The sequence below is a fragment of the Brachionichthys hirsutus genome, chromosome 4 (genome assembly GCF_040956055.1).
Source record: "Brachionichthys hirsutus isolate HB-005 chromosome 4, CSIRO-AGI_Bhir_v1, whole genome shotgun sequence".
NCBI classification, from domain to species: domain Eukaryota; kingdom Metazoa; phylum Chordata; class Actinopteri; order Lophiiformes; family Brachionichthyidae; genus Brachionichthys; species Brachionichthys hirsutus.
The window spans coordinates 3848277-3860290 of NC_090900.1; the positions used below are offsets into that span (position 1 = coordinate 3848277).

The 12014-nt window shown below is 42.0% G+C and overlaps 1 protein-coding gene across 1 annotated transcript; it reads left to right on the plus strand.

Moving 5' to 3' along the window:
* Positions 1-27: 27 nt before the first annotated feature.
* On the plus strand, positions 28-5799 carry ddhd2 (DDHD domain containing 2). Its single transcript, XM_068738345.1, has 17 exons — positions 28-144; positions 495-687; positions 776-969; positions 1085-1174; positions 1491-1611; positions 1722-1811; positions 1906-2047; positions 2145-2353; positions 2535-2596; positions 2711-2830; positions 2913-3008; positions 3283-3453; positions 3947-4102; positions 4594-4696; positions 4792-4953; positions 5414-5582; positions 5718-5799. Exons 1-17 carry the CDS (start codon positions 28-30, stop codon positions 5797-5799), a joined length of 2277 nt encoding a protein of 758 aa, XP_068594446.1.
* The last annotated feature ends 6215 nt before the right edge of the window (positions 5800-12014 follow it).

A 12014-nucleotide genomic window follows, 5' to 3' on the forward strand; every position in this document is an offset into this window, starting at 1 on the left:
GAAGATAAGTTTCCAGGTCTTGGGCTGATGTCACACACCCACAGTGAAGAGGGGGCTTCCCTACCGCAGGCTGCCCCAAATGCGCTAGACCTGAATGACAATCCCACCCAGACTGCAGCCACAGTACACACACCTGACCACCAGGTGAGGACGCATTGCGCAATGTGGTAGCAGCAATCTCCTTCAACACAGCAGTAGAGCCTGGAAGTATTGCAGGCAGCATTGTTTCTGAATACTGTGTGAAATATTCAATGTTTTGTGTGGGGGGGGGTGAAGACAAGGGAAAGCTTGTAGGGGAGGAATGAATAAAACAAGGGCTTGTGTCGCTGGCCCTGTGAGGCCTGATTCTGCCCAGTCGATTGTCCTTTGCTTTTGTCTCACTGTCTTGGATTCTTTAATCGGAGCTTCATTTTTACTGAGTAACTGAGCAATACTCATATTGAAGACTTATTGATTTAGCATCTTGACCATAATGTCATCATTCCCCCCCCCAGGTGTTGCCAGTTGTAAATGAGGCCTTTCCTTCTTCCACATCCTCCTTTGAGATACTCGACATGGAGTCAGTCCCCGCTCCTTATAAAGAAGTGCATCCTCACTGGTTTTTCTGTCAGCGGGTTGAGGACAAAAGGTCCTGGCTTCCTTTCAGCAGAGAGGACTCTCACAAGCTAGAACATGCCTGCAAAGCTGGTAAATGGATTCATAATTGACGTGTGCATTATGTATTTATAATTAGGTGTGTGGACAATCCAAAGCCATGTTTCAATGTATTATGTAGTGGGAGGAACGCAGGAGGATGTGGTGGTAGCTGTGGATGGAGAGCGCTACGACATACATATCAAAGAGCGGAAGCGCTATGCCGTGTACTGGGATCAAGCCCCCACGGAAGTTCGCCGCTGTACCTGGTTCTGTAAAGGAGATAAAGACACCCGGTTCATGCCTTATCCTGAGGACTTCAGCGAACATCTGGAGGTAGTCTGGCTCTCGAGCTTCTCATTTCTATACCTTCTGGCTTGATCCTATTCCTAACTTTAGTTTCACTTTTCCTATTAGTTGGAATTTGATTTCTTCCTTTCCCATTTTTCAGGAGGCTTATAAAACTGCGGTAACGTTGGGCAAATGGAAGACGAAACTGGAATTTCCCACTGGAGAGACGGTCATATTACACAATCCCAAAGTAATGCCTGATGTGAAAATATGACTATGCTTGCTACAAGGCATAATACGTAGGAAAACCTTTTTATTTGTTTATGTATAGACTCCCTAATGAGCAAATAGTACATGTGTGGTCATATCTTCCTTTGTAGCCGCCCTATCTTCACCTACAGTTCTCTCACTATTTAGCTTTGTTTCATTTCAGTTGCATAGATGGATCTCGTATTTGCTGCACAATATGCCTTTATTTAAATGGCAAAACTATGACATAATTTTAATTTTGTTCCATTATTTCATTGTACCAAGCCTGTTCTTTGTCATTTCTGTCTTTCTCTCAGCTGATAATGCAGTATCAGACAATAGGATTGCAGGATGACTGGGTGTCCACCCCATCAGAGCAGACTCGGCCCCAAACACTCAAAAGAGGAGTGGACAATATCTCTGTAGATATACTCGATGGTACTTTATGGATGCGCCAGAACGAGAAACCTTAAACTAAATTAAACTAAATTTTGCTAAGTATTTATTTTGCTATAGTTCGAAGATCTTATTTGTTTGTGTGTTCTCAGGTGAACCAGAACAGGTGGATCACCTTGTCTTTATGGTCCATGGCATCGGTCCTGCCTGTGACCTGCGCTTTAGATCCATTATACAGTGTGGTAAATGTGTCTTTATGCGTGCATACACTATATTTATTCCGTGTGCATTTTCTCACGTGCATGCATGACTTGATTTCTTCATGTCTCTCTTTAGTAAATGACTTCAGAAATGCTTCCCTGTCCCTCCTGGCTTCTCATTATAAGCTCGCTCAGCAGGATGGCAAGATAGGAAGAGTGGAGTTTCTCCCAGTCAACTGGCACAGCGCTCTGCATGGAGATGCCACTGGTGTAGATGAGTAAGTGGGAAGAGAGATGAACCAAAGTTGACTTCTGTTGCAGAACAATATTTTACTATCTCTGCCCTGTTTCCATTTGTTTTCACCCATTTTCCAGGGATATCCAGAGGATCACTCTGCCCAGCATCAGCAGGCTGAGACATTTCACTAATGACACACTGCTGGACCTGTTTTTCTATAACAGCCCAACCTACTGCCAGACAATAGTGGACACAGTGGCCTCAGAGCTCAACAGGCTGCACACACTCTTCAAACAGAGACACACAGCGTTCAATGGAGCAGTTTCAGTTGTTGGTCATAGCCTGGGTAAGACATGCACAAGCGTACAATCTTACAAGTCTTCAAACTGCTGAACTTCAACCAAAACATTAAAGATGCTATACCATTCATTCACAAGTTACCCCGTGTAGGAAATGCTCCTGAATATTTCTGGGATAGACTCTTTGTGTGTAAAAACAACAACAACTTTTTTTCTCTCATACCTCAGGTTCACTGATCCTGTTTGACCTGCTCACTAATCAGAGGAATCATTCTGAACCCCGAAAGAGGGTATCATCACATTCACTGACCAAGATAACACTACTATATTTCTTTACATGTTGTTGAAGAAAAAAAAAACCCCCGTCCAATTCTACCCCCCCCCCCCCCCCCCATGTGCTTTAGTTGGCCTCTGATGAGCACCAGCGTCTGGACTGTGACACACTGGAGGACACTCTGACCATACTGGGCCTACAGCAATACTTGGCGACACTACAGGCAGAAAGTCTAGACCTAGAATCTCTAGTAATACACACACACGCACACATTTCTTTTAATATTCAGTTGTAATGGATAATTCTAAATATAGGAATTTCCTTTTTTTTAGGCTCTTTGCCAAGAGAGTGATCTCAAAGATTTAGGGATTCCTCTTGGTCATCGGAAGAAGATCTTGAACTACGTCAGGCGTAAAAGGTTGCCAGAGGTCAGGTCAGGTGTAGCCTGAAACGAAACGTGCTTTTCTCATTTTTAAAATATATGATGAATGCAACTTCTTAAAACTGACATGTTTCTGCAATTTGGACTTTGTCTACGTGAGAATTAGTTGTATTTTATTTTATTTTTTGCCATTAATAGACTCCACGAGTCTTTAGTGAGACCACAAAAATAATATGGACCTTTATTTCACACTTGATTTCCCATTTAAAGCATTTCCAGATGTCATTTAAATAACATCTTATATTTCTCAATCTAAACAGCATTATAAGACAGGAGCAGCATGTTTGGCATCGGGGCTACAAGTTCCATCTCAAGCAACAAGTGATCAGGATAGTAACCAGTCTTCCACGACGCACCAGTCCCAGTTCAACAGGACGCACTCTGTCACCAGTGCCGTGGACTATGAATATTTTAACGTGGGCATCGGACAGGTACGACGCACAAACTCAGACATGATGACATGCTTTGGGAGAGACGGTAGATGAAAGCTCTGATGCATCACCTTCCTGCTTTTCTCCTCCCCCTGCTCGCCTGGACAGACCAATGGAGGCATAGCCAAGGGACAGGTGTGTCTCACATCGCGTCCCCGCGCTCTCAGGCTGTGACCTTAGCGTCCTCTGATCTTTTTGTGCCTTCCCGTTTCTACCCCTTCAATCTGGTCTGATCAGAATAAAAGCTCTAGGCAGCTAAATTCTATTCACCATCTTATGAGCAGTAGGATTTCCTCCATTGTGTCATGACTGAGGTTGCCGTCTTTTGTCCCGTCGAGTCATACAAGCCATCAGCCACTCCCTGTGTCTATGCCTATCCAGCGCTCTGTTCTCCTCATGTGCTGTAATACTCTGGCTGTTGTCCTGCTGTCATGCAATAAAGTATAGTTTCAGTGTTCCAGCACCGCTTTCTGACAACATCTTTTCTCCACAGGTTTCTATCGATTACCCACGGCTGGCGTTCCACCCTCAAACATTTTTTGCTTTTGGATCTCCTATTGGAATGTTCCTGACTGTTCGTGGGCTGAAATACATTGATCCCAATTACTGCTTCCCCACCTGTAAGAGCTTTTACAACATCTACCACCCAGTGAGTAATCACAGATTTATAGTTCATGTATTTTACTATTTTCGCAAAAAGATTACCGGTAATGTTGTTGTTCTTAGTGTCTCCCTTTTTTTATTTTTACACATTCTCGTTTTTACTGTTAGAGTCCTGTTGGAAAGGACCGATTTAAAATATGTTGGGCTGACAAATGTGCTATTTTGATGTATTTGATGTATATTTGATGAATTATGATGTAATTCCCGGCTGCTTTGAAGGAGATCCCGTTGCAAGCTGATTCGCTATCTGTCAGCACCCAAGCTTTATGGCCTACTTCAGCTCTTCTATCACTTTCAGTTTAGCCAGGAGAAAGGTGAAGGCACTAAAAAGAGGGTGGTGCTCTGAGCAAACATTTTGGGATGTATCATGTCCATGTTTTATGCAGTCTGTCATTCAACAAAGCTCTGAATCAAACACAACTACTAATGAAGAAACGGCAGATACTGGAAATGCAGTCATTTCTTTACTGTTTTTAGTTTGACCCAGTTGCCTATCGGATAGAGCCCATGATTGTGACTGACGTGGATCTGGAGCCCATGCTGATCCCTCACCATAAAGGCCGCAAAAGAATGCACTTGGGTATTGTTGTCCCTTTCTTTCTCCTTGTCTTTGTTGAGCGATTTTGTTTTGCTTTGTAAATTTAACGATTACCGTTGTGTGTCATTGCTTAATAGAACTAAAGGACAGCTTGAGTCGAATGAGCATCGATTTGAAGAACAATGTTTTGGGATCTTTGCGGATGGCATGGCAGTCCTTTGCCAGACTACCAGTCGCTTCACTGCCCCCGGTGGTAGAAGGAGAAACTCCAACACAGACAAACTTTCAAGAGACACTGGGTAGAAAAAGGACATTTATTTTCTTTTGTGGATGTCTTGTGTGTATTAGTATGCACAGTGTGTATCCTAGTTTCCTCTTTTTCCATTAAGCCTTCTCTGGGTTAGTAGCACTAACAAAGGCCTTTTTTTCAAACGTGAAATTGGCTGGAGCTCAACCAGAATGCAACGCAATTAATCAAAGCAGTAGTTGGCCAAATAGAGTAGCTGCATGCAGGCACTTATACTTCCTTTTTCAGCAGCACCTTAAGTACACTAGATCTTGGTCTGTGTGCAACATTCACTTTTTAGAAATTGCTTCTTGTCTGTGCCAAAATATTTGATAACTTCATTTTCGGAAAGAGCGAAATGTCTTGGAGGTCTTCATTGTACATGCAGGATTGTATTTCTGCAGACATGGATGTAAGTGACCAGTTGACAGAGACATACAAGTGGTGATTCTAGTTTGCGTCTTTCCCCTCAGGCGCTTGTGAGGAGACGAACTCCGCTGGATCAGCAGTGCAGACGGAGCAGCCTGAAATTAAAATGGGGATGTTGAATGGAGGTCGAAGAATCGACTATGTCCTTCAGGAAAAACCCATCGAGAGCTTCAACGAATATCTTTTTGCCATCCAGTCTCACCTGTGTTACTGGTGAGTCATGCATATGTGTGAATGCATAGACTACAGTGTGTTGTATTCACTTTGTTGGTCTTTGTTGAATAGTTTGCATTCATTTGAACTTTCTCATAAAATGAAATCGTTTCCTCGTGTCTGTGTGTCTGCTAGGGAGTCTGAGGACACAACTCTCTTGCTGCTGAAGGAGATCTACGACAAACTAGGAGTGACCTTTGAGCAGCCACAACAGTAATTCAGTGTCAGACGTGCATTTTATTGAGCGTTGCTTAGACGTTAAATAAACGAAGCACAGTTGACTGACCCTGAGGCGACGTGATGCTCTTCTAGAATGCCTAAACATTCTAATCGAAACATCTGTCATTCTTCTGGTCGCACATTTCATTGAGTTCTTTATTTTTACTTTCACCATGCAGGCTGTTTCTATCTGCTTAAATCTGTATGTAGAATTTTATTTATTGTTTGTTTCTTTACTATTTCCAAATATGGTGTTATCCCCCCCCTCTCAATAGAGGACACACAAAAGTTTTAAGTCTGTGGGGAAAAAAAAAGAAAATAATTGTCAACAAGAATGTTTATCACATTTCATTTTGTGTGAAAATTATCACAACTTAATCTGTAAAAGTTTGGTACATTTCCCAGCACCTGCAGAATAACCTTCAAAACTATATAGAACTAACTGAATTTACTATTTTGTGTACAACATGACATTCTACTTAAAACTTGTGATGCAATTCACCAAGAAAACAATCCTAAAGGATTAGGTTAAATTTCAGTGTAAATAACTGGTTCGGAAGTTGAATTTAGGTGAATATAAAATGTTTACTTCATTGTTTTTGATAGATTTTTATCTGCACCATTACCCAGTACAAATAATAGGTGCTTCAGGGTTGTTGTTTTGTTCTTGTTTGCCTTTTCATATTGTTTGTGTATTCATGTATCTATGTGTGCGTGAGCGCAGTATGTATGTTGAAACGGAGCAGACAGGCCAGCTCTACTCCGTCGCCCCCAGGTCTGTGTCATTCCTCATCTGTCTATTTATTCTTTGTTATCCTGCCTTTGAGTCCAAACCCATTGTTCTGTAACGCATAGTGGCAGTATATTATCTGTTTGGATACAGGCTGACATTTACAGCACCTTCATAATGTAAGAGCCAAATGATTGACGATTCATTCATTTGTTGCTTTTGTGCAATATTGAAAAGTAACTGTTTCTATCTCTGTATTATTCTATGATTTATGTTAGAGCAGGGGGTTCTCAACGTTTTCTGCTCCTGACCCAATTCTTAATTTCAAGATGTTTATAATTCTAATTAACCAAATAAGACGATAAATGAAACCATATATATTTTTAGACTGCAAGAAACAAGTTATATTTGCTCCGTCTTAAGGAAAATAATTTTATATAAATATATATTGATATATATTAGATATGTGTCTGACTATGCTGAATGTTTAACTTTATAAATGACCAACATGTAATACAGGGATCTATTGGCCCCTCCACCAAAGTTTTGAATGGCATGTGTCTCATTTGTCTTGCTCTGTGGATGCATTGAATTGTAAATTATTATATGTATATAGTACATTCACATGTACCTCTGTTTCTGTCTTTTTTTTTTTTTTTACTTAATAGTCATATGGGTCAGTATGGTCTGTGCTTCCTCTTCCTTATCACGACTGTTTTTGCACATAATATTATCCCCCCCCCCCCTAATATGGACCCTATGAAGATGGTATACCATAATAAAAAGAGTTTATTGTTCAGTTCTCTCTCAAACTCGCTGATTTAACCTGCATCTCTTTTTTTACAAGGTTTGACTCTTCTAAACAAATAAAATACTTTAAATTAGTTTGTTAGAATACGTCATGATAGCTTTCAGGAAAAACAGTGAGGGGGTTTAACCAGATAAAATGCAACGCAACTGTTTAAGTTTGTTTGCTCTCGTCATTTGTCGTACGCCGATAGAGAGTTGTGTCCAGGCTGACGTTTGCGATCTTGTTCAAGTACATAAAGTTTATTCAAAATGTGTCCTCACTATGCGATTTATTTAAATCCTTTTTTTGTGTTGTGTGTGTGTGTGTGGTTTAAAGCCATTTTTAATGAAAAGAGACAAACCGAATGGGTAAGGCAAAAATAGGGAAAATAAAATACAGATGTGGACTCACAGCAGGTAGTGGGAATGTAGCACAACAAGTGGGTCAGTGTTTTATGTTGCCAACTCTTCCTCCCTCATCTTCCATCCCTCCCCCGGAATTGACCAGATCTGGTATTCAGCAGACTATAACAATAGAGTGGACTCATTCATGCTTGAACCATAGCCTCACCCCTGCCAGATACCCCCTTGACACTTTAAACTCCACCTCCCTGTCTGCTCATACTAGAGGCGACATATTCCCAGAGTGTAATGTGCTTCTTTTGTGTGCAGATGGAGGGAGAGAGAGAGAGAGAGAGAGAGAGACATTTAGAGCAAAGAGGCGGAACTGTCAGCAGACCAATTCATGTGTCATCGCTAGTACTCCTCAGCATTTGGGCTGTACATCAACAAAGGGCAGACGTAGAGGAGAGAGGCTGCCTGGTTTACATGATAGCAAGTCAGTCATGAGAACCGGCGTGGCTTTGGACTCTGGCGTCGCACCAGGCTGTGTGTGGAAGAGGCAGAAGTGAACCTTGGGAGGAGACAGACGGTGCATCTGGGATAAAAACCTGGGACAAACATAGACGCCGGTGCCATGGGGGGATCCCTCAGCCTAAACAGGAAGGGCTCCGTCAGCTCTCCGAGGAAGAAGAGCAGCATGTAAGACTGGATGATTCACTGTACCACTGCGTATGCTCGTTACTGGTCAGACAGGCAAACGTGTTCTGAATAGCTGAGTGGATAATCTGTTAAGGACAGCCACAGATCAATTTTGCACTTTGGTACCTGAGATTGTGTTGTCCTGTGTGCATCTGTCACGTCTGTATTAAGGAGGGCAAAGAAATGTAGGGAATAAGGAGTTGAGGATAAAGTGGGCTTGATGCTTCCTGTGGAGAGCCAGGACTCTCCCTGCTGGACTAACAGGAAATCAGCCCAGCGGTACCTATAGCACATAGCCTCTCCTGCAGAGCTGTTTTGAATTCTATTTGGGCATTCAAACGTAAGGGGAGATGGAAGAGAGGATGTGTAAGTGCAGCTGATGACATTAAAGAGGCTGATGCAATGAACATGAGCTGACCGGGTCACGCTCGTCAGATCACAGAAGGGTCAAAGCATTCCTTTCATTGCTTTTCACATTTTAGCAGAAGCGTCTGTCGGGACAAAGGTAGACGCGCTTAATGATGCCGCCTGCTACTGCTTTGGCCACACTGTGCTCCTCATCCTAAAGCCGTGCATTATTCATGCTGTTTAGTTCTGGCTTAGCAGTTTGGTGGGTTTCATTTAGAGCGTTGCATGGCTGCTGTTCAAACTGTTGTAGAGCGGATCCAAGGTGAAGGGAGAGATGTTTCTGAGACACTCACCAGCGCTGAAAAGGACTGAACACAACTGCCTCCTCTTGTTTGCGTGATCCTCGGTAACAAAGAGTCAACCGTCTCACTTTGTCCTCCCGGCTGATAACCGGTGATCCTTAAAGCTCTTTGTACATGGAACAATTCCTCTCAACACAAGTATTCATCATTCAGGCAGCCTATTTTTAGACGCCGCTGTGTTTACTCAGTGATTCAGGGAGAACAGCGGTTGTTAATATGCGAACAAGTCCTACTGTGTTTTGAAAAACACATTTCGGAGACGGAAGGGAAGCTCAGAATGATAGCTGCGAAAGCTACGGCACTGGGGCAAAGGCTATGCTAATTCTTATGTGGGTTGTTGAAATAAAATCTCATGGATCACATGATTAAACTCTATTCTAATGCATTTGTAGGGCAGGTCGGGGGTTGGGTTCTCCCCTGTGGGAGAACTTGCAAGGCAAATAGTGCTGTGGGATCCCAGTTTTAATCTAATTTAATTTGACATAATAATCTGTTTTATGTTTTAAGACCAATCCTCGATGCAAAATAGACTTCCTGTTCTCCAAAAATCCCGGAGCATGCGGACAGTCATAGAGACACACAACACGATGCATAGAGATGCAGAACACTTAAATCTACAGTGTGTTGAGCCTGCACTGGCTAAAAACCCTCACTTGCACAGTATAGTTAGAAATGATGAAGAGCAGTGTTTCAGTTAAAGACTAAAGTGCAGCTAAAAAAAAATAATGCAGTGATGAAATCTAAAACGTCTGCATATTGTTTTTAGCATGGAATTGTGTTCCCGTAGTAGCTGCAAACAATAGCTCAGTTGGTGTCTCTACACGACTTCTCCCTGGTGGCCTCCTCCTCTCCGAAGTTCTTGTTCCCTCATTCTTCCTCTTTTTGTTTTATCATGAGCGTTTCAGCTCCGCTTCACTCTGCATGTTTCCTCCCTGCTAGGTTGTCTCTCTGTGTTTCATCTGTGATTCTGACATGGATGAAGCTGAGATGTTAACTCTGAATCGGCAAATAACAGTTATTATCATGAGGAGTCTGTGTGTAAGAATAAAACATGAACAAATACGAAAACTAGACAGTCATTGTGACGGCCGTCTCTTGTGGTGTTGGAAGTCGGAGTCCTAAAATAAAAAGTGTTATGGATAATTGCAAATAATGGGAGGAACAATGTGCAGTTTTTGTTTGTGCAGTGGTTATGTTATGTTATTATTTTAATCACTAACTTCTCATTAACATACCCTCTCTCTCTCACACACACACACACACACAAAGCAGACGTGTTCCTGAGGATCAATGATTAAAGTTGAAACTATGACTAAAATTTTGGTAGCAGTCATGCATAACTTGCTGATCAGCATTCTGACAGCTTTATATCTATCTTTGTATTGTTGTACACAAATAGGATTAATACATTAGTGAGTTCTGTTGAGCCTAAACTCAGAATACACAGAGGTGGTCCCTCTTTCAACCTGGCTAGATTGCCATGGTAACAAACAGCACTTCCGTTTCACAAATGCTGAGCACAGCATTATTGCATTTTAGATACTTAAATTCCAAAAACTTGAGTCATTAACTTGTATCTCTTATTGTTGAACAAAAGGTGAAAGGGTTAAAAGTTACATTTGCCATTGCAGGTTTTTCATTTAAGAGCTCCACAATCCACACAAGGGCTTCGTGTGAGTCCAGTTGGCACCAGGAGATGGTGCCATATCGTGGGATGAGCAAATATGAAGCAGCAATATATATTTATATTTGTGTGTGTGCTACTGCTTGTTTTCCCACATATGCTTACACTGACACACACACACATTTATATATGACAAATTGCAGTCCTAGCAGAACATCATCACCAGCTTCCTATTTACAAACATGTGTGCTGCTCTTCCTTGAAAACAAACAATACTGACCAAACCTGTTTCCTGTTTACATCATGTTTGTGTCAGGGCATGGATCGGAAAACACAATGACCAGAGCGCCGGCGTTGTCGTTCCCCGAGCCATGCCGCTGACATGTCTAAAAATGATCACTGCAAAGTGAATGCAAATCCACCCATTCAGTTTTAAGATAGATCAAAGTGTTGGTCAGGGGAAATGAAGACAAACAAAATATTAGATACGGTACTACCGTCTGTCGTCATGAAGGGAATTGAGAGATAAGCAGTCTGTGAAAGTTGAGAGGCTTCTCTAATTCCCTGCCTCGACACACACACACACAACCTCTGCTATGGATCACATGCGTGTTTATCATTGCTGATGTATTCATAGCTCGTGTCCACACATGCTGCTATCAGTCACAATGTAATTGATGATTTCTGCCTGTAAGGCTGCAGCTCTAGCTCGCATGCTAATATGCTCTGTGTGTGGGCTTGACACTGGTTCACTGTGTACTGTTTGGGGTTTTGAGGTATTACATAAGAGTTCATTATTTCCCCTCTTGCTCTTACGCTTTCTCTGTGACTCATGTCTCTGTATGTTATATCTCAGTCTGCATGAAGACATGTTATGCATGTCCACCCCTGCAAAAAGAAACAAACAAACACATGCTTTATGTAAATGTCCTTGTTTGTCAGGTTGAAACATTTTGCGTTCTTTTTTAATGGCTCTTTCTGAATCTTCATTTTTCATTAATGATGTTTTCCATTTGCTTTGTTCTTCAGTCCGGTTATCACAGATTGAACAGTTACTCTTTCTCTGCGCTCACTAGTGTGTGTGACATTCTTCCTGAGTGTATCCATCCACCCGCCTGCCTCTGTGGAACCGGTATGAACCTTGCTGGAGCTTTTTTGCTCTTCTTTGCATGTAAGCGTTAAACAGCAGGAAGGCAGATCTCACACGGCAAATAGAAGGAAGAAAGTCTCAGATCCCAAATGTATCTTCTTACCCTTGTCACCCATTTCACTGTGGTTTAACCACACTACCCCTATTAGATTTGCGACGGTCCATGCTT

What these genes read in the sequence shown, in the direction of transcription:
- ddhd2 (XM_068738345.1), top strand. Translation starts at nt 28, where the DNA reads ATGTCACACACCCACAGTGAAGAGGGGGCTTCCCTACCGCAGGCTGCC. An exon ending in TCATATTACACAATCCCAAA is followed by an intron (nt 1,175 to 1,490) that starts GTAATGCCTGAT and finishes TCTTTCTCTCAG; the next exon opens with CTGATAATGCAGTATCAGAC. An exon ending in GTCTAGACCTAGAATCTCTA is followed by an intron (nt 2,831 to 2,912) that starts GTAATACACACA and finishes CCTTTTTTTTAG; the next exon opens with GCTCTTTGCCAAGAGAGTGA.